The sequence below is a fragment of the Pseudophryne corroboree genome, assembly GCF_028390025.1.
Source record: "Pseudophryne corroboree isolate aPseCor3 chromosome 3 unlocalized genomic scaffold, aPseCor3.hap2 SUPER_3_unloc_10, whole genome shotgun sequence".
In the NCBI taxonomy this organism is placed as follows: Eukaryota; Metazoa; Chordata; class Amphibia; order Anura; family Myobatrachidae; genus Pseudophryne; species Pseudophryne corroboree.
In genome coordinates this window covers 2,897,028-2,923,799 of record NW_026967494.1, presented here as the reverse complement: position 1 = coordinate 2,923,799, position 26,772 = coordinate 2,897,028, and the positions used below count along the sequence as shown (strand labels likewise).

The following is a 26,772-nucleotide window of genomic DNA, read 5'->3' as shown; positions in this document are numbered from 1 at the left end:
GAAACCTATTACTGGTATAAACTGCTCAGCTACATTGGATAATGTCTGTGCAAAGTAGCCCATGAAGGTTTACCAGAACCTGTGCCTGCCTCACTGTAAACGTGGGTAAGCGTTGTCGCGACTCGGTGGGGAGATGTTGGAGCGACTCTAAGGTGCGTATAAGATGCTTTATAGAAAGGTCACTCAAAAAAAATAAGAAATTACTTACCGATAATTCTATTTCTCGTAGTCCGTAGTGGATGCTGGGACTCCGTAAGGACCATGGGGATTAGCGGCTCCGCAGGAGACAGGGCACAAAAAGTAAAAGCTTTAGGACTAGCTGGTGTGCACTGGCTCCTCCCCCTATGACCCTCCTCCAAGCCTCAGTTAGGATACTGTGCCCGGACGAGCGTACACAATAAGGAAGGAATTTGAATCCCGGGTAAGACTCATACCAGCCACACCAATCACACTGTACAACCTGTGATCTGAACCCAGTTAACAGCATGATAACAGAGGAGCCTCTGCAAAGATGGCTCTCAACAATAAAAACACGATTTTTGTAACAATAACTATGTACAAGTATTGCAGACAATCCGCACTTGGGATGGGCGCCCAGCATCCACTACAGACTACGAGAAATAGAATTATCGGTAAGTAAATTCTTATTTTCTCTGACGTCCTAAGTGGATGCTGGGACTCCGTAAGGACCATGGGGATTATACCAAAGCTCCCAAACGGGCGGGAGAGTGCGGATGACTCTGCAGCACCGAATGAGAGAACTCCAGGTCCTCCTCAGCCAGGGTATCAAATTTGTAGAATTTTGCAAACGTGTTTGCCCCTGACCAAGTAGCTGCTCGGCAAAGTTGTAAAGCCGAGACCCCTCGGGCAGCCGCCCAAGATGAGCCCACCTTCCTTGTGGAGTGGGCATTTACAGATTTTGGCTGTGGCAGGCCTGCCACAGAATGTGCAAGCTGAATTGTACTACAAATCCAACGAGCAATCGTCTGCTTAGAAGCAGGAGCACCCAGCTTGTTGGGTGCATACAGTATAAACAGCGAGTCAGACTTTCTGACTCCAGCCGTCCTTGAAATATATATTTTTAGGGCTCTGACAACGTCTAGCAACTTGGAGTCCTCCAAGTCCCTAGTAGCCGCAGGCACCACAATAGGTTGGTTCAGGTGAAACGCTGACACCACCTTAGGGAGAAACTGGGGACGGGTCCGCAGTTCTGCCCTGTCCGAATGGAAAATCAGATATGGGCTTTTGTAAGATAAAGCCGCCAATTCTGACACTCGCCTGGCCGAGGCCAGGGCCAGCAGCATGGTCACTTTCCATGTGAGATATTTCAAATCCACAGATTTGAGCGGTTCAAACCAATGTGATTTGAGGAATCCCAGAACTACATCGAGATCCCACGGTGCCACTGGAGGCACAAAAGGGGGCTGTATATGCAGTACTCCCTTGACAAACGTCTGGACTTCAGGAACTGAAGCCAATTCTTTCTGGAAGAAAATCGACAGGGCCGAAATTTGAACCTTAATGGACCCCAATTTGAGGCCCATAGACACTCCTGTTTGCAGGAAATGCAGGAATCGACCCAGTTGAAATTCCTCCGTCGGGGCCCTCCTGGCCTCACACCACGCAACATATTTTCGCCAAATACGGTGATAATGTTGTGCGGTCACCTCCTTCCTGGCTTTGATCAGGGTAGGGATGACTTCCTCTGGAATGCCTTTTTCCTTCAGGATCCGGCGTTCAACCGTCATGCCGTCAAACGCAGCCGCGGTAAGTCTTGGAACAGACAGGGTCCTTGCTGAAGAAGGTCCCTTCTTAGCGGCAGAGGCCACGGGTCCTCTGTGAGCATCTCTTGAAGTTCCGGATACCAAGTCCTTCTTGGCCAATCCGGAGCCACGAGTATAGTTCTTACTCCTCTCCGTCTTATAATTCTCAGTACCTTGGGTATGAGAGGCAGAGGAGGGAACACATACACTGACTGGAACACCCAAGGTGTTACCAGAGCGTCCACAGCTATTGCCTGAGGGTCCCTTGACCTGGCGCAATACCTGTCTAGTTTTTTGTTGAGGCGGGACGCCATCATGTCCACCTTTGGTTTTTCCCAACGGTTCACAATCATGTGGAAGACTTCCGGATGAAGTCCCCACTCTCCCGGGTGGAGGTCGTGCCTGCTGAGGAAGTCTGCTTCCCAGTTGTCCACTCCCGGAATGAACACTGCTGACAGTGCTATCACATGATTTTCCGCCCAGCGAAGAATCCTTGCAGCTTCCGCCATTGCCCTCCTGCTTCTTGTGCTGCCCTGCCTGTTTATGTGGGCGACTGCCATGATGTTGTCCGACTGGATCAACACCGGCTGCCCTTGAAGCAGAGGTCTTGCTAGGCTTAGAGCATTGTAAATTGCCCTTAGCTCCAGTATATTTATGTGAAGTGAAGTCTCCAGGCTTGACCACACTCCCTGGAAATTTCTTCCCTGTGTGACTGCTCCCCAGCCTCGAAGGCTGGCATCCGTGGTCACCAGGACCCAGTCCTGAATGCCGAATCTGCGGCCCTCTAGAAGATGAGCACTCTGCAACCACCACAGAAGAGACACCCTTGTCCTCGGAGACAGGGTTATCCGCTGATGCATCTGAAGATGCGATCCGGACCATTTGTCCAGCAGATCCCACTGAAAAGTTCTTGCGTGGAATCTGCCGAATGGAATCGCTTCGTAAGAAGCCACCATTTTCCCCAGGACCCTTGTGCATTGATGCACTGACACTTGGCCTGGTTTTAGGAGGTTCCTGACTAGCTCGGATAACTCCCTGGCTTTCTCCTCCGGGAGAAACACTTTTTTCTGGACTGTGTCCAGAATCATCCCTAGGAACAGCAGACGTGTCGTCGGATTCAGCTGCGATTTTGGAATATTTAGAATCCACCCGTGCTGTCGTAGAACTACTTGAGATAGTGCTACTCCGACCTCTAACTGTTCTCTGGACCTTGCCCTTATCAGGAGATCGTCCAAGTAAGGGATAATTAAAACGCCTTTTCTTCGAAGAAGAATCATCATTTCGGCCATTACCTTGGTAAAGACCCAGGGTGCCGTGGACAATCCAAACGGCAGCGTTTGAAACTGATAATGACAGTTCTGCACCACGAACCTGAGGTACCCTTGGTGAGAAGGGCAAATTGGGACATGGAGGTAAGCATCCTTGATGTCCAGAGACACCATATAGTCCCCTTCTTCCAGGTTCGCTATCACTGCTCTGAGTGACTCCATTTTGAATTTGAACCTTTGTATGTAAGTGTTCAAGGACTTCAGATTTAGAATAGGTCTCACCAAGCCGTCCGGCTTCGGTACCACAAACAGTGTGGAATAATACCCCTTTCCCTGTTGTAGATGGGGTACTTTGATTATCACCTGCTGGGAATACAGCTTGTGAATGGCTTCCAATACCGCCTCCCTGTCGGAGGGAGACGTTGGTAAAGCAGACTTCAGGAACCGGCGAGGGGGAGACGTCTCGAATTCCAATCTGTACCCCTGAGATACTACCTGCAGGATCCAGGGGTCCACTTGCGAGTGAGCCCACTGCGTGCTGAAACTCTTGAGACGACCCCCCAACGTACCCGAGTCCGCTTGTAAGGCCCCAGCGTCATGCTGCGGACTTGGCAGAAGCGGTGGAGGGCTTCTGTTCCTGGGAAGGGGCTGCCTGCTGCAGTTTTTTTCCCCTTCCTCTACCCCGGGGCAGATATGAGTGGCCTTTTGCCCGCTTGCCCTTATGGGGACGAAAGGACTGAGGCTGAAAAGACGGTGTCTTTTTCTGCTGAGAGGTGACTTGGGGTAGAAAGGTGGATTTTCCAGCTGTTGCCGTGGCCACCAGGTCCGATAGACCGACCCCAAATAACTCCTCCCCTTTATACGGCAATACTTCCATGTGCCGTTTGGAATCCGCATCACCTGACCACTGTCGTGTCCATAAACTTCTTCTGGCAGAAATGGACAGCGCACTTACTCTTGATGCCAGAGTGCAAATATCCCTCTGTGCATCTCGCATATATAGAAATGCATCTTTTAAATGCTCTATAGTCAATAATATATTGTCCCTGTCCAGGGTATCAATATTTTCAGTCAGGGACTCCGACCAAGCCACCCCAGCACTGCACATCCAGGCTGAGGCGATTGCTGGTCGCAGTATAACACCAGTATGTGTGTATATACTTTTTAGGATATTTTCCAGCTTCCTATCAGCTGGCTCCTTGAGGGCGGCCGTATCAGGAGACGGTAACGCCACTTGTTTTGATAAGCGTGTGAGCGCCTTATCTACCCTAGGGGGCGTTTCCCAACGCGCCCTAACCTCTGGCGGGAAAGGGTATAATGCCAATAATTTTTTAGAAATTAGCAGTTTTTTATCGGGGGAAACCCACGCATCATCACACACTTCATTAAATTCATCTGATTCAGGAAAAACTACGGGTAGTTTTTTCACACCCCACATAATACCCCTTTTTGTGGTACTTGTAGTATCAGAAATATGCAAAACCTCCTTCATTGCCGTGATCATGTAACGTGTGGCCCTACTGGAAAATACGTTTGTTTCTTCACCGTCGACACTGGAGTCAGTGTCCGTGTCTGTGTCTACCGACTGAGGTAACGGGCGCTTTAGAGCCCCTGACGGTGTTTGAGACGCCTGGACAGATACTAATTGATTTACCGGCTGTCTCATGTCGTCAACAGTCTTTTGTAAAGTGCTGACGCTATCACGTAATTCCTTAAATAAGACCATCCAATCAGGTGTCAACTCCCTAGGGGGTGACATCACTAATACAGGCAATTGCTCCGCCTCCACACCATTTTCCTCCTCATACATGTCGACACACACGTACCGACACACAGCACACACACAGGGAATGCTCTGATAGAGGACAGGACCCCACTAGCCCTTTGGGGAGACAGAGGGAGAGTTTGCCAGCACACACCAAAGCGCTATAATATGTATAATATATAATATATTATATATAATAATATATAATAAGTGTTTCTCCCTTATAGCTGCTATATATTTTATATGCCAAATTAGTGCCCCCCCCTCTCTTTTTTACCCTGTTTCTGTAGTGCAGGACTGCAGGGGAGAGTCAGGGAGACGTCCTTCCAGCGGAGCTGTGAGGGAAAATTGCGCTTGTGTGTTGAGGAGATAGGCTCCGCCCCCTTCTCGGTGGCCTTTTCTCCCGCTTTTTTAGGAAAAACTGGCAGGAGTTAAATACATCCATATAGCCCAGGAGCTATATGTGATGTATTTTTAGCCAAAAATAGTGTTTATATTGCGTCTCAGGGCGCCCCCCCCCCAGCGCCCTGCACCCTCAGTGACCGGAGAGTGAAGTGTGCTGAGAGCAATGGCGCACAGCTGCGGTGCTGTGCGCTACCTTAGTCTGAAGACAGGCTGTCTTCTGCCGCCGATTTCCGCACCTCTTCTGTCTTCTTGCTCTGTAAGGGGGCCGGCGGCGCGGCTCCGGGACCCATCCATGGCTGGGCCTGTGATCGTCCCTCTGGAGCTAATGTCCAGTAGCCAAGAAGCCCAATCCACTCTGCACGCAGGTGAGTTCGCTTCTTCTCCCCTTAGTCCCTCGATGCAGTGAGCCTGTTGCCAGCAGGACTCACTGAAAATAAAAAAACCCTAAGTCTAAACTTTTACTCTAAGCAGCTCAGGAGAGCCACCTAGATTGCACCCTTCTCGGCCGGGCACAAAAATCTAACTGAGGCTTGGAGGAGGGTCATAGGGGGAGGAGCCAGTGCACACCAGCTAGTCCTAAAGCTTTTACTTTTTGTGCCCTGTCTCCTGCGGAGCCGCTAATCCCCATGGTCCTTACGGAGTCCCAGCATCCACTTAGGACGTCAGAGAAAAAAAATAGTAATACAATAAAATAAAATAAGAAAACTTATGGCTGCTAAAAAAATAGCAGCCCCCTGACCATGGTCCGGCTCCTGCCGCACCAAAGAACTGATTTGCCTGAGTCAGGAGTTGGGGATATATGGACAGGACCGTTGCATGCTGGAAGGCCGAATGCTTTGACCGTTTTTTGCAAATCTGCTATCACGTCATCATATCCCAATGTTATCATGTGGATAACCTGTGGACCCTGGCAGAGAAAGATATATATATCTAAGAGGATAGAATTTGATCGGTGTTGTTACACTGTTTTGTTGGCAGGTTACTTGATACTTTTGTCCTCATTGGTTACTATAGGTCACGTGGACGGGGTTCTCTCCGTGTCCCCGGACGTAGCGTGTGTTAGATGACGTCACTTTGATGCGCTGGAGTGCGCGACGGATGGCGACATGGACAGTTCCACCGGGTATATTAGGAGAGTGGTTGTATGTCTCTTGTGTTCTGCACCCTGATGAAAATGGCGCGAATAGAGCATTGAAACGTTGGTACACCAAACCTGCCTGGTCTATTTATTCTGAGTGCCTCCTTGTATGGATTCTACATTACGTTGCACCAACTGATGCAGCCTGGTTTGGAGGGCACCAGCTATTGATTCTTTAATATTTTCTTCAGGTTTCTTTTTCAGATGGAACCATGGGTCCTGCACGTGATGCAACTGGCAAAAGGGAGCCATTGGTTTTGCCCGAGACCGGCTTTTGTTTGTTGGTGATCCCTTGTAGACAGTGAGTAGTATCCATCTACAGTGGAAGAAGCACGGACACCAAGAATCTCAGCGGCGGAACAGTGAGTGAAGTAGATCATGACAAATCGGGACCACAGTCATTTAGGGCCCCTAGCAACCACCAATCGTTCCAAACGCATCAGGACCTGCACCAACAGTACAATGCCGGACCCAGCCAAGCAGTCCCACAGTCCCATATCTGGTGAATTGGAGGGCCACGTGATATGTGGTGGCACGTCAGACTGGTGCTCTGAAAACCAATCCAAGCCTTTCAGCCACTGTTCTCGCCGCTGAGAGCAAACCTAAAGTTTTACACTAATGCGATAGCTGTTTTTATGGTAATTATTTTTCGCAGTAGAGTAGGACCTGCAGTATAGTGGGGTCACTTGTCGGGCGCTGCAGGCTTAAATGCACTGAGCAATACATGAACCAAAACTCCACTGTTTATTATTGTTAGTTAAAATAGTAATGCAAGACACATTTATGTATGTAGTAAGGCTACTGGAAGACCTTAGATTGAGCAATATTGGATCTGACCATTACATTCCGTAAAGTCATGACCTCAGAACTGCACAGAGCAGGAACTATTATTCACAAGTAATTAGGAATGTGTTCATCATGAACAAGTCCACAATTACCGTCTGAAGGTTACACAATTATTTCAAGTCTACACAACTGATATTTAAGGCTAAAGCCTTTAACAGAAAACACCCCTGAAGAACTCACTATTGATGAAACGCGTTGGAGACATGTAATTTGGATTTAGGGTGAATTGGAGTGTATAAGAACAAGCCCGCCCATGCAAGGGTGACAACAAGTGCAAAATGCTTGTCTTATGATTATACAAATATGTACTTGTGATAAGCTTTTAACCTGTTTTACTTGAAGTTCTAGATTCAAATTTAATTTTATACAAATTGTATTTGGTGAGCTCAGGTCTACTGTATAGCAGGAAATATTTCATATTCCACAAAAAACAATACTAATTATATTATATACATACATATATACACATTTATATATAATCACTAATAATAAACTTCTGCTTGTTACTTTTAATAACATTATAGTGTTGTGTGTAATAACTCTCTACATGTGAGATTTGTCATGGATAGCCTTGTGTTAGAAACACCCAACTGAGAACAGGGCTGATGGCGGAGGAGGGTGTAGGATAAGAGATTGCTGTAGTGACTGAGCAATGAGAATATGTGACTTCTGTAATAAGTGTTTATTACTCACCTGTGCTGATATCTGTAGGGATCTCCTCCTCCTTACACTGCTGATAACCCCTCACGTACGTCTCTTCTTCTCCCTCTATATCTTCTGCCTTTATATCAGTCACATACGTCTCTTCTTCTCCCTCTGTATCTTCTGCCTTCATATCAGTCACATACGTCTCTTCTTCTCCCTCTATATCTTCTGCCTTTATATCAGTCACATACGTCTCTTCTTCTCCCTCTATATCTTCTGCCTTTATATCAGTCACATACGTCTCTTCTTCTCCCTCTATATCTTCTGCCTTTATATCAGTCACATACGTCTCTTCTTCTCCCTCTATATCTTCTGCCTTTATATCAGTCACATACGTCTCTTCTTCTCCCTCTGTATCTTCTGCCTTCATATCAGTCACATACGTCTCTTCCTCTCCCTTTATATCTTCTGTTTTAATATCAGACAGACGTTGCACCTAAAAAACAAAAAACACTATAATGACATTTGCATACAGTCAGATTAAACTGAGGTGAAACAGTATAATATCAGTGTATAAGACACATACAGCTCCTCTACAGATCATATAGTGACAGTCACTTTGGTATATTGGATAGACCCTAAATCCCACTTACCTGATCCTCCTGTGGGATCCTGTGATTCTCCTCTGTACAGTCCTGGGAATACAGAGGACGGGGACATCTCTCTGGGGTATCTCTGTCACTGGGTCCATCTGTAGGAGACACACAGTGACTGAGTACAGTGTATATATGTGATTATCAGATGATGTGTGTATATAGGGGCCCCCATACCTGCTCTCCCCTGTACAATACATGACAGTCTCCTCTTACCCAGTGATGTGAGGGGCCGGTGATTCTCCATCATCACATCCTTGTACAGACCCGTGTTCCTCTATATACTCCTCCTCCTGCATGGAGACATAGACAGTGACATCCTGACACCTTATAGAAACTTGACACACACAGTGATACAATCATCACCCAGACACATCCCCCGGTGTTACTGAATAATGCCCCATTCCCAGCAGTCACCTCTCCAGTCATCACCCAGACACGTCCCCTGGTGTTACTGTATAATGCCCCATTCCTAACAGTCACCTCTCCAGTCATCACCCAGATACATCCCCTGGTGTTACTGTATAATGCACCATTCCCAGCAGTCACCTCTCCAGTCATCACCCAGACACATCCCCCGCTGTTACTGTATAATGTCCCATTCCCAGCAGTCACCTCTCCAGTCATCACCCAGACACGTCCCCTGGTGTTACTGTATAATGCCCCATTCCTAACGGTCACCTCTCCGGTCATCACCCAGATACATCCCCTGGTGTTACTGTATAATGCACCATTCCCAGCAGTCACCTCTCCAGTCATCACCCAGACACATCCCCCGCTGTTACTGTATAATGCCCCATTCCCAGCAGTCACCTCTCCAGTCATCACCCAGATACATCCCCTGGTGTTACTGTATAATGCACCATTCCCAGCAGTCACCTCTCCAGTCATCACCCAGACACGTCCCCTGGTGTTACTGTATAATGTCCCATTCCCAGCAGTCACCTCTCCAGTCATCACCCAGACACGTCCCCTGGTGTTACTGTATAATGTCCCATTCCCAGCAGTCACCTCTCCAGTCATCACCCAGACACATCCCCTGGTGTTACTGTATAATGTTCCATTCCCAGCATTCACCTCTCCAGTCATCACCCAGATACATCCCCTGGTGTTACTGTATAATGCCCCATTCCCAGCAGTCACCTCTCCAGACATCACCCAGACACGTCCCCTGGTGTTACTGTATAATGCCCCACTCCCAGCAGTCACCTCTCCAGTAATCACCTAGATACATCCCCTGGTGTTACTGTATAATGTCCCATTCCCAGCAGTCACCTCTCCAGTAATCACCCAGACACATTCCCTGGTGTTACTGTATAATGCCCCATTCCCAGCAGTCACCTCTCCAGTCATCACCCAGACACATCCCCTGGTGTTACTGTATAATGTCCCATTCCCAGCAGTCACCTCTCCAGTCATCACCCAGACACATCCCCCGGTGTTACTGTATAATGTCCCATTCCCAGCAGTCACCTCTCCAGTCATCACCCAGACACGTCCCCTGGTGTTACTGTATAATGTCCCATTCCCAGCAGTCACTTCTCCAGTCATCACCCAGACACATCCCGTGGAGTTACTGTATAATGTCCCATTCCCAGCAGTCACCTCTCCAGTTATCACCCAGACACCTCCCCTGGTGTTACTGTATAATGTCCCATTCCCAGCAGTCACCTCTCCAGTCATCACCCAGACACGCCCCCCGTGTTACTGTATAATGCCCCATTCCCAGCAGTCACCTCTCCAGTCATCACCCAGACACGTCCCCTGGTGTTACTGTATAATGTCCCATTCCCAGCAGTCACCTCTCCAGTCATCACCCAGACACATCCCCTGTGTTACTGTATAATGCCCCATTCCCAGCAGTCATCTCTCCAGTCATCACCACACACATCCCCTGGTGTTACTGTATAATGTCCCATTCACAGCAGTCACCTCTCCAGTCATCAACCAGACACATCCCCCGGTGTTACTGTATAATGTCCCATTCCCAGCAGTCACCTCTCCAGTCATCACCCAGACACGTCCCCTGGTGTTACTGTATAATGCCCCATTCCCAGCAGTCACCTCTCCAGTCATCACCCAGACACATCTCCTGGTGTTACTGTATAATGTCCCATTCCCAGCAGTCACCTCTCCAGTCATCACCCAGACACGTCCCCCGGTGTTACTGTATAATGTCCCATTCCCAGCAGTCACCTCTCCAGTCATCACCCAGACACATCCCCTGGTGTTACTGTATAATGTCCCATTCCCAGCAGTCACCCCTCCAGTCATCACCCAGACACATCCCCTGGTGTTACTGTATAATGTCCCATTCCCAGCAGTCATCTCTCCAGTCATCACCCAGACACATCCCCTGGTGTTACTGTATAATGCACCATTCCCAGCAGTCACCTCTCCAGTCATCACCCAGACACATCCCCCGGTGTTACTGTACAATGTTCCATTCCCAGCAGTCACCTCTCCAGTCAGCAGTGGAATGATCTTGTTGGTGAGTTCCTGGATCTTCTGGTCACTGTGTCTCTCATGTGTCAGTGAGTGAGGTACCGTGATGGGGCTCTGGGACCTGCTCAGTCCTCCTGACACATGAGCATGGCTGCTGGGTGTCTCATGCTCACCAGATGTCTTCTTCACACATCTGTGAAATGGGGGAGACATAAATATCACTGTAAATATGCCCAGATCCCCTCACCTCCACAGTCATGTCTCTGTATTATTACTATAGATAATAGGATTTTGGTACTTACCAGATAAATCCTTTTCTTTGAATCCACAGAGGGCACTGGAGTACTCTTGGGATATGGACGGTGTGATAGCAGGGATAGGCGCATTTAAATATTTAAATGTGTAACCCTCCACCTCCTCCATACTCCCAAGATACCTTAGTGTTTTTTTGCTGAGCCAAATAGGAGCGAAAAAGAGGATGAACAACGGAGAATTACATATAACATTATAACATAACGGACAACTATAAAGTTGACACATAACATAATGGACAATTAGAAAGTCAACACGACAATAGATAACAATCACCTTAACATTAGTGAAAATGTGTTACCATAAGAACTATTGAACTTACCACCAGCCAGGTGAAACTGCTCTGGGTGGGTGTCCAGTGCCCCTGTGGGTGCAACGAAAAGGATTTATCTGGTATCAAAATCCTGTTTTCTTTCTAATCCACTAGGAGTCACTGGAGTACTCTTGGGATGTATCAAAGTTTCCCCCTTGGGCGGGAGAGTTGTTTGGCACCAGTAACACTAGACGGCCAAAGCTAGAACCTGGTGCCGCAGAATTATCAAACTTGTAAAAGCGCACAAACGTGTGCACTGATGGCCATGTAATTGCATGGCAAGGTTGCGTCATAGTAGCTCCACGGCCTGCTGCCCATGACTTTCCCATCGACTAGCATGAAAGTGTACCTGACGAATGGTCAGGTTAATCTATCTGGCCAAGGTCTGTTTGGAAGCTGGCCAACCTATCTTGACTGCATCACACAAAGAACAAAGTATCCGTTTACGTACTGTTGATGTTCGGGCTACATAAACGCGGAGTGCGCGTACCACATCCAAAGTAGCTGGAGTACCTGAATCTTCTGAAAAACAGGAACTACGATTGGTTGATTGATGTGAAAGAAGATACTACCTGTGGAAGAAAAGCGGGATTTGTCCAAAGTTCTGCTCTGTCAGTATGAAATACCAGATATGGTGGCTTGCATAACAAGGCACCCAATTGTGCAACACGCCTTGCCGAAGCTAAGGCTAAGAGAAATACTGTTTTCCAAGTTATACTACAGCAGGGGTCGTTCCTTTACCCTGATTTAGCGTGACTGCGTTTTATGGGGTGGCTGTTGAGACCACTTTCAAGACGAGAGGGCATTCCACAGTTGGTTATACCAACCATGTTACGTGCTAGGAAGCCAGTTTCAGCAGCTCATTATCACAGGATTACTGGCAATCACTGTCCTGGAACTGAGGGCAATTTACAACACTCTGCGTCAGGCAGTTCACTTGCTCCTGTTTCAGTAATAATTGTAGGGATGTAGTCTCTCAATAACTGTATACAATACAGATATAACATTATAGACTGGTGCTACCCACTGATCCTAAAACATGTACAAGAAGGGTGAAGAAAGGGGATCAGTTTCTCTGGGTGCTGTTATGATTCCCGTACTCCAGACCAGAGGAGATCTTATGGCAGAGGTCTGAGTACAGGGAAGATTTGCTGGTAGTGGGAGCAGGAGAGCCTAGTAACCCCATGGCGCCCTAACTCCGTTGTCTCACCCGTGTTATCAGAAATCCCCTGCGAGACTATGGTTGCTTGAGCCCATGGCAGCCGCGTTCGAAGGGCGGATTATGTCTGCCCAACCCCGATGCCCCCTCAGGTCTTAATGGGAGACAAAGGGAAATCCGAGACAGGGTGATAACAAGGGGCCCTCTGACTAAGCAACCGGGCCAGGGGTTACAAGCTAACTAACTTAAACCAAAGGTATGTGCGGACAAACCGCCAGGGAAAAGGACAACCAAAGATCCACTGATCCGTTACTCCTATCCAGCACCGCTGGATACCAGAGTGGATCTGTGGGAGCGGAATCCTCCGCAAAAGCTCCAGAACACAAATATACTAAATAATAAACAGTAAGCGGACAAGCCGCAACACACGGCTGCACCGCGACTCACGAACACCACAGGATGTTAAAGGTGCTCGGTCAGACTCCAGGAATGATGACAAATTTCCGAGTACAGGACCACTGAGGACAGGAACAACCGGATTGAGCAGGACTGGAAACTCTCTGCAACTGACACAGGCAAACAGGAAGCTATCACCGGCGTCTGTGGGAAGTCCAAAGGGTGCTTATAACAGTGAGCTCCCCAATCAGGAGCCAGACTGGGTAATCAGAATGAATGCCGTGCAGCTTGCATGCTGCATGGCCAGCACACCATAATACAATTAGAACAGACCCAGCAACGGGGAACGCGGCCCGAACGTGGCGTCCCCGTTGCTAGGGTCAGAGCGGCTCCGTGCGCCCGGCGTCTAGCGTTGCCAGGGAGCCGGCGGCTGTACGCGCACGGCGTCCCTGGTTGCTAGGCGCCGGGCCGCACCGACGAGCGGACCCCGGCGCCTAACAGTACCCCCCCCCCCTTGAGGAGGGGTCAAGGAACCCCTAAAGCCAGGTTTCTGAGGAAATTCTCGAAAAAATGCCCTTTTGAGCCTCGGGGCATGAAGATCCTCATCCAAGACCCAAGACCTTTCCTCTGGCCCATAACCTCTCCAATGTACCAAAAAATAAAGCCGACCCCGGGACAACTTGGAATCGAGAACCTTCTCCACCAGGAACTCCTGCTGACCCTGTACATTTATTGGTGATCTCCCCTGAGATATTTTACGAGGAAATCTACTGGACGAAACATATGGTTTCAGCAATGAGCAATGGAAGGTATTTCCGATCCGTAAAGTTTTTGGTAAACGTAACCGGAAAGCAACTGGATTGACTTTTTTGATAATGTGAAATGGTCCAATAAATTTAGGACCCAATCTGGCTGAGGTTTGTCGAAGTTTAATGTTGCGAGTCGACAACCACACCCTATCTCCTACTTTAAAAGTGCACGGCCGCCGGAGCCTGTCAGAAAATCTTTTTTCCCGGAATGCCGCTTTTCTGAGAGCCAGGTGTACTTTTCTCCAAATGAGTCTAAGATGAGAGGTCAGGGCCAGTGAGGAGACAGAGGAATGCTGAAAAAATGAATTAGCTCTGGGGTGAAAACCAAAAACTGCAAAAAATGGAGACACATTGGTGGAAGAATGACAGGCATTATTATAAGCAAACTCCGCCAATGGAAGAAACTCAGACCAGTCATTTTGGAGTTTGGCCGAGTACAAACGCAAATATTGTTTTAGAGATTGATTAACTCGCTCAGTCTGCCCATTGGATTGGGGATGATAGCCGGACGTTAAAGATAATTTCATCTTTAATGAAGCACAAAAAGACTTCCAAAATTGTGCAATGAATTGTGGACCCCGATCAGAAACAATATCAGTGGGTAAGCCATGGAGTCTGAAAACATGGCGGAGGAACAAGACTGCCAATCCCTGGGCAGATGGCAATCGGGGAAGAGCAATGAAATGGGCCATTTTGCTAAAACGGTCCACTACCACTCATATGACTCGGCATCCGGCTGACAGAGGGAGGTCCACCACAAAATCCATGGAGATATGCGACCATGGCCTAAGAGGAACATTCAAGGGCATAAGTTGACCGATAGGCAAAGAACGAGGAACTTTATGCTGTGCACAGACCTGACACGAAAAAACAAACACTTTAATGTCTTTGGAAAGACCAGGCCACCATACTGAGCGGGAGACTAATTCCAAAGTCTTAGCGATTCCCGGATGCCCGGCAACTTTGCTATCATGAAACTCCGTCAAAACAGTTGCTCTCAAAAACTCAGGGACAAAAAGACGACCAGCAGGAGTATTTCCAGGAGCTTGATGTTGAAGCAGCTTTAACTGGGTAAATACATCCTGTGTGAGGCCTGCCCGAATGACTGAAGACGGAAGTATGGGAGTAACAGGATTGTTGTCTTGAACTGGAAGAAAACTGCGTGACAGGTCATCTGCCTTAGTATTCTTGGAACCTGGCCTGAAGGTGATAATAAATTTGAAACGAGTAAAAAAGAAAGCCCAACGAGCCTGCCGGGCATTCAGTCGTTTAGCTGATTCAATGTATTGAAGATTTTTGTGATCAGTCAAAACTGAAATGGTATGAGTCGCTCCTTCAAGCCAATGCCTCCACTCCTCGAAAGCCCATTTAATAGCCAGCAATTCCCGGTTACCAACATCGTAGTTGGATTCTGCAGATGAGAATTTCCTGGACATAAAGGCACAAGGATGTAATTCAAGGGAATCCGGATCCTTCTGAGATAGGATAGCCCCTACTCCAACCTCCGAGGCATCAACCTCAACAATGAAAGGCAATTCTGGGTTGGGATGTCTGAGGACAGGGGCTGAGACAAAGGCTTGTTTCAAGGCCTGAAAAGATAACTCAGCTTCACGTGACCAATTGGTAGGATCTGCTCCCTTCTTAGTCAGTGCCACAATGGGAGCAACTAGGTCAGAGAAGGAGTGAATAAATCTTCTATAGTAGTTCGCAAACCCTAAAAAGCGCTGAATTGCTTTTAAGTTGGTGGGTTGCGCCCAACTAAGGATGGCTTGGAGCTTCTTTGGTTCCATACAGAATCCCCGAGGGGAAATAATGTACCCTAAAAAGGATACCTCCGTGACATGAAATTCACACTTCTCAAGCTTGGCATATAGGTGATTTTCACGTAATTTTTTTAGAACCTGACGCACCTGGGTAACATGTTGTTCTACAGAGTCAGAATAAATCAAAATATCGTCTAAGTAGACTACAACGAACCTTCCAAGAAACTCACGGAGCACATCGTTAATGAGATCCTGGAAAACTGCCGTAGCGTTAGACAGGCCAAAGTCATAACCAGATACTCATAGTGGCCTGACTGAGTACTGAATGCCGTTTTCCAATCATCCCCTGACTTGATTCTGATGAGGTTATATGCTCCTCTCAGGTCAATCTTAGAAAAAATCACAGCCGAACGTAGCTGATCAAAGAGGACAGAGATCAGCGGCAGAGGGTAAGTATTCTTTACTGAGATGTTATTCAAAGCTCTAAAGTCAATGCAGGGTCTGAGTGAACCATCCTTCTTCTCTACGAAGAAGAAACCTGCACTTAAAGGGGATTTAGATGGCCTGATAAATCCTTTCCCAAGGCTTTCTTTCACATACTCATTCATGGCCACAGTTTCAGGACCAGACAATGCATATAACCTTCCTTTAGGCAACGTGGCACCAGGAATTAGCTCAATGGCACAATCATAAGGCCTATGGGGAGGCAGAATATCCGCATTGCCCTTGGAAAATACATCAACAAAATCCTGGTATTCCACAGGAATGGGTGCGGGAACGGCAGCAGCTACTCGGATAGGAAGCGTAATACATTCTTTATTACAGATGGTACCCCATTGTAAGATCTCCCCCGACTGCCAATCAATGATGGGATTATGAAAGGCCAGCCAAGGGTGACCCAGAACCACAGGAACTGCTGGACAATGGGTAAGGAAAAACTCAATCTTTTCAGAATGCAGAGCTCCTACCGAAAGTAAAACAGGAGGTGTACAGAGAGAAATAACCCCATTGGACAAGGGACTCCCATCTAAACCATGCATGGTGACACACCTACCCAAGGTTAACTGAGGAATACCTAAGGCCTTGGCCCATGTTAAATCCATAAAGTTCCCTGCAGCTCCACTGTCCACAAAAGCAGAGACAGAGGAACAGAGGCTGCCAAAGGAAACTTTAGCAGGAACTAACAGTGAATTATTTGAGGAGATAAGCTGCAGACCAAAGTGAACCCCCTCACAACTCACTTGGTCGGGAAGTTTCCCGACTTGCTCGGACAACTACGGGCAAAATGTCCCTTACCTCCACAGTATAAACAAAGACCAGAAGTTTGCCTCCTGGTTCTTTCTTCAGGAGACAATTTGGAGAGACCTATCTGCATAGGCTCCTCCATGTCTACAGGAATGGAAAGAACACAAGGAGTAGATCCGACAGATGCTCCTTTTTCAGCCCTCCGCTCTTTGAGCCGACGATCTATCTTAATAGAGAGCTCCATGAGTTTATCGAGAGTCTCAGGAGCAGGATACTGAAGGAGACTGTCTTTTATAGATTCAGATAAGCCGAGGCGAAACTGACTGCGTAGGGCTGGGTCATTCCATCCACAGTCGTTCGACCAACGGCGAAACTCCGTACAATAAATCTCTGCGGGATTCCTACCCTGTCTGAGAGCACGCAACTGACTCTCAGCGGACGCCTCTCTATCAGGGTCGTCATACAATAGCCCTAAAGATTTTAAAAAGGCGTCTACAGATAATAAGGCCGGATCGTCTGTCTTTAAACCAAAAGCCCAGGTCTGAGGATCCCCCTGAAGCAGAGAAATAATAATTCCAACCCGCTGAGCCTCCGTACCTGAGGAGACTGGTCTTAAACGAAAATAAAGTTTACAAGACTCTTTAAAATTAAAAAACTGTTTTCTATCCCCAGAAAAACGGTCGGGCAGATGCATTTTTGGTTCAGGGATGACCCTCGGGGAAGTCCGTAACAGATCTTCCTGTGACCTCACCCGGAGGGACAGATCCTGAACCATCTGAGTAAGTTCTTGAATCTGACTAACTAGAAGTTGGCCAGGATTTGGCCCAACACCGGTGGGATTCATGAGGCCGACAAAATCTCCCAACTGAATAAGTGAAAAAAAAATTAACTCCTGTTAATTTTAATTTTTTTTTTGTCTGGCCGGTGATAATGTTATGATTCCCGTACTCCAGACCAGAGGAGATCTTATGGCAGAGGTCTGAGTACAGGGAAGATTTGCTGGTAGTGGGAGCAGGAGAGCCTAGTAACCCCTTGGCGCCCTAACTCTGTTGTCTCGCCCGTGTTATCAGAAATCCCCTGCGAGACTATGGTTGCTTGAGCCCATGGCAGCCGCGTTCGAAGGGCGGATTATGTCTGCCCAACCCCGATGCCCCCTCAGGTCTTAATGGGAGACAAAGGGAAATCCGAGACAGGGTGATAACAAGGGGCCCTCTGACTAAGCAACCAGGCCAGTGGTTACAAGCTAACTAACTTAAACCAAAGGTATGTGGGGACTAGCCGCCAGGGAAAAGGACAACCAAAGATCTGTGGGAGCAGAATCCTCCGCAAAAGCTCCAGAACACAAATATACTAAATAATAAACAGTAAGCGGACAAGCCGCAACACACGGCTGCGCCGCGACTCACGAACACCACAGGATGTTAAAGGTGCTCGGTCAGACTCCAGGAATGATGACAAATTTCTGAGTACAGGACCACTGAGGACAGGAACAACCGGATTGAGCAGGACTGGAAACTCTCTGCAACTGACACAGGCAAACAGGAAGCTATCACCGGCATCTGTGGGAAGTATAAAGGGTGCTTATAACAGTGAGCTCCCCAATCAGGAGCCAGACTGGGTAATCAGAATGAATGCCGTGCAGCTTGCATGCTGCACGGCCAGCACACCATAATACAATTAGAACAGGCCCAGCAACGGGGAACGCGGCCCGAACGTGGCGTCCCCGTTGCTAGGGTCAGAGCGGCTCCGTGCGCCCGGCGTCTAGCGTTGCCAGGGAGCCGGCGGCTGTACGCGCACGGCGTCCCTGGTTGCTAGGCGCCGGGCCGCACCGACGAGCGGACCCCGGCGCCTAACAGGTGCACTCTCTCCCAGGACCAACAAGAATTCCTGATATTAAATCTGTGTCGTTATACTTTTTTATATATATGTATTGACACTTAATTCATAGTACATACCTATACCCATATGGAACGTATCAACTTTATTAGTATCCCATATGAAGTATTAAGACCCTTAAATAGGCCGTAAACAGTGAAATATAAAAACAATAGAAGATAATTAGACGTGAATCAGAAAAATGGACAAAAAAATAAAGAAAGAATTTATTTTGTCCTGGTGCCAAATAATAAAGAAAATTAAAAACAAAGCCGTGTGCTGCCTGTCATTTATTTATATTTTATGTACAGACCGTATTCCACTGCTGTATTCCTCAGAGGAATAAAATTGGGATATATATATGTATATTCTTTATGATTGGTATAGCAATCCCTAATTAATAATATAATTCTTCATGAACCTGTAACAACCTTATTCTGTTAATATTAACAATACTTGCTCCTGATTATATTTGAGCCTTATATTGTTTAGTGGGAACAAAAATTCCCAATATAAACATTACCTCTGTGTTTCTATCCTGCCAAAAGTCACAGTTACTTCTAGGTGATACATTTAATATCATTTGATACACAGCAGAATGTTGTAACCGATACAATTGTTACTTTATTAAAACAGAGTATCTTGCTGTGTTATAACTGTACCACCATATCATTGGAGGTCTGCAGTAACTCCTTCCAGATGGGATACAGTTGTGAAAGTTTCTTATCATAGGCAGAAAAACACACTGGAAGTCTTTCCTATATACAGTCCTTCATATGTATATATACATGCGTGTAACGTTATTAATTGTAGTATGCAACCTTTTAAACTAATAGCAAAATTGCACGTTGATCATACATAAACCATTCAGAAAGGGATCAGATCTATTTATTATGTGTTTATGTATTATATGCCCCTCAAAAGAGGTAATGCCTCCGTACTCAGCGGATATCAAATTATATCTGTATTATGCTCATACCAATATTACGTTCCACATCCCTCATGTCTATATAGATTATAGGGCAATTCCAGAGCTATTACATAAGTGTAGTGATAGCATAGGACAATGATATGCTCCTCTGTACTGACAGTACTGGCATTTAGTGTCCTGTAATACACAGCAGGCATGATCCTAGTCTCTGTTACCAGACGCCGCGGACATATGTCAGAAAGCTAGTGCTGTCTGTATTGCGTGCTGCCGCATATCACAGCACCGCACTGCACTGACTGATATCTGTCTCACACTGTTCAGGTTCAGCTGGACAACGCAGCAGAAGTCGCATACATCAACAAAAAGGGGATGGACTCAAAGTCGCATGGCCATATGAGAGGTTGCTCGAATCCTCAATTGGGCCGAACATCACCACATGATATTGTCCTGGAGACAAGCGCACCATCTGATGAATTTGTAGATGAGAGCCGGATCACTATGCGAGAAGATCCAGTTGAAAGGGACCTGAGTGAAATCTGCCGAACTGGAGTGTTTTGAAAGTCGCCCCCATCTGTCTTAACAGAAGAATGCACAAATGCACCGAGACTGTCCGCGGTTTGAGCACTAGCAGTACTAGATGACGAATAGCATGTACTTTCTGTTGTGACAGGTAAATGCATTGATCCACCGTAATCAGGATCATTCCTAAACCTGAATTCTTTGACAATCCATCTGTACTGAACTAGTACACTGTACAACAGTAAGGCATATCAAAGAATTTGTTGAGATGAAGCCTTGATGAGAAGGTCATTTAAGTATGGAACGATTATCACTCCCAGGGATCTGAGATGAACTATCATCACAGACATCACCTTTGTGAATACCCGAGGCGCTTGTCGTACTGCAAACTTAAGTACGCCAGATGCGGATGCGGTGGCCAAATTGGAATGTGTAAGTACGCATCCTTGAGATCCCGCAAAATCATGAATTGCTGTGGTTCTAAACCTGCAATCACTGGCCGTAGGGATTCCATCTTGAATGTGTAGTAAGTGACGTACCGATTGAACCCCTTTAGGTTCCATATCTGTGTGACTGAGCCATCCGGATTTGGTACTACAAAAAGATTGGAATAAAACTCTTGACCTTGTTGGTGTACTGGAACCTGAACCAAAACTGCTGACTATACGAGAGACTGAACAGCGGTCTGCAGACCTGCTCACTTGTCTGCTGACACAGGCAGACCCGTCTTGAAAAACTGCATCGGTGGTAGACAGTCAAACTCATTGAAACCTCTTAAAACAAAACTGCGGATCCACCCATCTGTGATGTCTGAAACTACGCGAAGGGAAACTTCTGAAGGTGTGCTCCCACAACTGAAGAGCCGAGATGGGCTGGAAGCCCGTCATGCCACTGGCTTGAGTCCTGACGATGGTTAGTGGTTTGTTGAAAATCACGTCCCTCTGCATGGCGGCCTGTCAAGAACGCAACCACAGCAGCTGTTGGGCTGCAAGCCGAGAACAAACTTATCCAACGAAGCCGTACCTAAATACTCAACCAATTCACAAATGTGATCGGTAAGAAATATATGCTGGTCTGAGGAAAAACCCCGTTGTAGGCCTAACCTGAGCTGTTTTACCCATGCAACTACAGCCTTGTTAACCCAAACTCCAACTTAAACAGGTATAAGCATCACCCCTGTTGCTGTATACATGGACTTTAGCATGGCCTCCAGCTTACTCTCCGAGGGGTCTTTAAGCGTAGCTGCACCTGGGACTGGAATAGTTAATTTTAGTGAAAGTTTAGTAACTGAAAACTCCACCGATGGCGATTTAGTTGTCATAGCCTGTGGGAAAAGATATTTAGACAGAAATCGTGTTGTCCCAGAAAAGTGTTTAACTGGATTTAGCCATGCTTCTATTAACTGCTTATTAAGAGATATGAATAAGAAAAACACACAGTCGCCCATAGTCTGCTAGCAATAAAACCTCATATGTTTCAGTACAACCTAGCAGCTGGCGAACCGCTCTAATGAGATCATCATAGCTCGGGCTATTAGTGACCTCACTATCTGACTCCTGAGATATCAGATTTGGCATTGAATCGCCAGAATGTAATTATGAGACAAACGATGACCATTCTTAGAAATTGAACTATACATGGATTTTGTAAGCGAGCAAAGTTCTAGAAACATCCTGAGCCCACACTGGCTGCTCACACGGTATTAATCATGAATCAGACTTAGCCGCCTCACGGTCTTTTTGTACAGCGGACAACTCTGACTGCAAATCAGGCATTCTCACAGTTATCACAGACAAGCTGCTGTTTCTCATATTGTCATGCAGACAGACAATAATACAGTGAGACAACGTCCGCACAACTCAGTGAAAATAACTGTAGTGTCTATAATACCGCGTGCACCGCACTGTGTTATAGAGTAAATCTATGATGGTCCCTGTGCCACCTACTAAACACCCCTGCCCCCTCCAGTGGCCGTGTGTTGTAGGACTGACATATTGCTGTAGGAAGAAGCAGGAAGTAGGTGTATAACCTTTGTGTGAAAACGGCGTCCCAGCATGTGCATCTGACTATAACCTATGTACCCCCAAAAGCACTCATAACCTAGGCTTAATAGCATGTTATGTCCCTTATAGCCCTGGCCACCATCCCTTATATTTAGGGGAACGGCTGAAGTACGGACCTCCATGATCTCCCACACCGCATAAAGCAGTGAGTTGCGGCTAGCTTGCAATGTATACAAAGCGCCGGCTCTGAGTGACGGCGCCTAGCAGCAGCTACCCACGTGGTCTATGCACTAGTGGAAGCTGGAGAGCAGGGAGATGTGTGATGTGACGGGCGCCCAGCAGCAGCAGTGTGATCTGTCCGCTGCTGTGAGCAGCGCTGCCGGGAGCCGCTTCCCAGTTGTCTAGAGGGGCAGATTGTAGAGGTCAGCGGCAGCACTGTTTGGAGCTGCGCTGCCAAGTGCCGGGATGTCTCTTAGCTCCGTCCAACTCCTGCAGCCATGGCTGAATCAGCTAACGCTGATGAAGGTCTATGAGGGGGCTTCTCTGTCTAAGCACAAACAAGCCTTCGCTGCACAACAGCAGCACACACTCCCGGACCCACGCTTCTTAATAAGCTGGGAAGGGAGTGTGACTGATAAAAGAAAAAAATCTTTTGAAAAATTAAAAGTAAACCCTGGAATAACTCCATGATGTGACCTTCCCTGGTGAAGGCACATAAAACACTGAGGCATCTTGGGAGTATGGAGGGGGGAGGAGGGTTACTCATTAAAATATTTAAATGTGCCTATCCCTGCTATCGCACCGCCCATATCCCAAGAGTACTCCAGTGCCCACTAGTGGATGAAAAATAAATAAGTGATGTCACTGTGACACTCCCAGATCCCCTCACCTCCCCAGTCATGTCCCTGTATTATTACTATAGATATAAGTGATGTGACAGTGATGCTCCCAGATCCCCTAACCTCCCCAGTCATGTCCCTGTATTATTACTATAGATATAAGTGATGTCACTGTGACGCTCCCAGATCCTCTCACCTCCTACTCACGTCCCTGTATTATTACTATAGATATAAGTGACGTCACTGTGACACCCCAGATACCCTTACCTCCCCAGTCATGTCCCTGTATTATTACTATAAATATAAGTAATGTAAATGTGACGCTCCCCCATCCCCCTGACTTTCCCTAGTCATGTCCCTGTATTATTTCTAGAGATATAAGTGATAACACTGTGACATTCCCACATCCCTTCACCTCCCCAGTCATGTCCCTGTATTATTACTGTAGATATAAGTAAAATAACTGTTATGCCAACATCCCCTCACCAGTCATGTCTCTGTATTATTACTATAGATAAAAGTGATGTCACTGTGACTACACCACCACTCCCAATGTATTATAGTAATAATAATAATAATAATAATAATAATAATAATAATAATAACAACACCAGGACACTACAAGCTGCTGTCCATGTATAATAATAACCATGCACAAAAACCTGCTACCCCAGTATTATATTAAAAACAACAGGACACCCCATTCTGCTCTCCCTTTATAGTAATAATAAAATGACACCACAAGCTGCTCCCTCTGCAAAAAAATAATAATAATAGGACACAACAAGTTGTTCCCAATGTATTATAGTAGTAATAATAATAATAATAACAATAATAATAACCCCAGGACTCGACAAGCTGCTGTCCATGCATAATAATAACCATACACAAAAATCTGCTACCCCTGTATTATACTAATAACAACAGGACACCCCATTCAGCTCTCACTTTATAGTAATAATAAAATTACACCACAGGCTGCCCCCTCTACAAAAAAATAATAATAGGATACAACAAGCTGTTCCCAATGTATAATAATAATAATAATAATAATAATAATAATAATAATAATAATAACAACAGGACACCACAGGCTGCTTCCCCTGAATAATAATAATGACAGGACGCCACAGTCTGCTCCCCCTGTATATTAATAATAAGCGGACACCACTAGCTACTCCTTCTTTATAATATTAATATTAAGACAACAAAGGCTGCTCCTCCTGTATAATAACAACAACAACAACAGGACACCACAGGCTTCTCAACCTGTATAATAATAATAACTGGATGCCACAGGCTGCTCCTCCTGTATAATTAAAGGACACCACACGCTGCTCCTACTGTATAATAATAATAATAACAACAACAACAGTACAACATAGGCTGCTCCCCCTGTACAATAATAATAACAGGACACCACAGGCCACTCCCCTGTATAATAATAATAACAGGACACCACAGGCTGCTCCCCCTGTATAATAATAATAGGATACCACAGGCTGTTCACCTGTATAATAATAATAACAACGGGACACCACAGGCTGATCATCCTGTATAATAACAACAACAGGACACCACAGGCTGATCCTCTGTATAATAATAATAACAACAGGACACCAGAGGCTGCTCCCCCTGTAGAGTACGCTGCCACAGGCTGCTCTTCCTGTCTATTATGACAACACAGGATGCTACCCCTGTATATTATTGCAACACAGGCCACTTCCCCTGTATATTATGACAGCACAGGTTGCTCCTCCTGTAAACTACACAACACAGGCCGCTCCCCCTGTACAGCACAATGCCACAGGATACAACACCTGTAATGGCGGGGTCTGCATTGAATTACTGTAACGGCGGGGTCTGCGCCACCTGTATTACGGTAAGGGCGGGGTATGTGCCACCTGTATTATGGTAACGGCGGGGTCTTGCGCCACTTGTATTACGGAAAACGTCGGGGTCTTGCGCCCCCTGTATTACTGTAACGGCGGGGTCTGCGGCACCTGTATTATGGTAACGGCGGGGTTCGCACCACCTGCATTACGGTAACGGCAGTGTGTGCACCATCTGTATTACGGTAACGGCGGAGTGTGCGCCACCTGTATTACGGTAACGACGGGTTCTACGCCCCCTGTATTACGTAATGCAAAAGAAAAAATAAGATTTTACTTACCGATAAATCTATTTCTCGTAGTCCGTAGTGGATGCTGGGACTCCGTAAGGACCATGGGGAATAGCGGCTCCGCAGGAGACAGGGCACAATACTAAAAGCTTTAGGATCAGGTGGTGTGTACTGGCTCCTCCCCCTATGACCCTCCTCCAAGCCTCAGTTAGGATACTGTGCCCGGACGAGCGTGCATAATAAGGAAGGATATTGAATCCCGGGTAAGACTCATACCAGCCACACCAATCACACCGTACAACCTGTGATCTGAACCCAGTTAACAGTATGATAACAACGAAGGAGCCTCTGAAAGGATGGCTCACAACAAGAATAACCCAATTTTTGTAACAATAACTATGTACAAGTATTGCAGACAATCCGCACTTGGGATGGGCGCCCAGCATCCACTACGGACTACGAGAAATAGATTTATCGGTAAGTAAAATCTTATTTTCTCTGACGTCCTAGTGGATGCTGGGACTCCGTAAGGACCATGGGGATTATACCAAAGCTCCCAAACGGGCGGGAGAATGCGGATGACTCTGCAGCACCGAATGAGAGAATTCCAGGTCCTCCTCAGCCAGGGTATCAAATTTGTAGAATTTAGCAAACGTGTTTGCCCCTGACCAAGTAACTGCTCGGCAAAGTTGCAAAGCCGAGACCCCTCGGGCAGCCGCCCAAGATGAGCCCACTTCCTTGTGGAATGGGCTCTAACAGATTTTGGCTGTGGCAGGCCTGCCACAGAATGTGTAAGCTGAATTGTATTACAAATCCAGCGAGTAATCGTCTGCTTAGAAGCAGGAGCACCCATCTTGTTGGGTGCATACAGGCTAAACAGCGAGTCAGATTTTCTGACTCCCGTCGTCCTGGAAACATATATTTTCAGGGCCCTGACAACGTCAAGTAACTTGGAGTCCTCCAAGTCCCTAGTAGCCGCAGGTACCACAATAGGTTGGTTCATGTGAAAAACAGAAAACACCTTAAGGAGAAATTGAGGACGAGTCCTCAATTCTGCCCTGTCAGAATGAAAAAATTAAGTAAGGGCTTTTATATGATAAAGCCGCCAATTCTGACACACGCCTGGCTGAAGCCAGGGCTAACAACATCGTCACCTTCCATGTGAGATATTTTAAGTCCACAGTGGTGAGTGGTTCAAACCACTGTGACTTTAGGAAACTCAAAACAACATTGAGATCCCAAGGTGCCACTGGAGGCACAAAAGGAGGCTGTATATGCAGTACCCCTTTTACAAACGTCTGAACTTCAGGCACTAAAGCCAGTTCTTTCTGGAAGAAATTCGACAGGGCCGAATTTTGAACCTTAATGGACCCTAATTTTAGGCCCATAGACAGTCCTGTTTGCAGGAAATGTAGGAAACGACCCAGTTGGAATTCCTCTGTAGGGGCCTTCTTAGCCTCGCACCACGCAACATATTTTCGCCAAATGCGGTGAAAATGTTTTGCGGTTACATCCTTCCTGGCTTCGACCAGGGTAGGGATGACTTCATCTGGAATTC

General features: G+C 46.7%; 1 protein-coding gene across 2 annotated transcripts in view; it reads right to left on the bottom strand.

Moving 5' to 3' along the window:
• Positions 1–26,772, bottom strand: part of LOC134983227 (oocyte zinc finger protein XlCOF7.1-like) — a 47,589-nt gene that overhangs the window by 16,873 nt on the left and 3,944 nt on the right. For both annotated transcript variants that reach the window (XM_063948962.1, XM_063948963.1), the window contains exons 2-5: positions 10,944–11,121; positions 8,700–8,776; positions 8,484–8,581; positions 7,879–8,326 (exon numbers count right to left, since the gene is read on the bottom strand). In XM_063948962.1, the coding sequence (XP_063805032.1) occupies positions 7,879–8,326; positions 8,484–8,581; positions 8,700–8,733 (580 nt within the window). In that variant the 5' untranslated portion in view covers positions 8,734–8,776; positions 10,944–11,121. The remainder of the gene's footprint in view (positions 1–7,878; positions 8,327–8,483; positions 8,582–8,699; positions 8,777–10,943; positions 11,122–26,772) is intronic.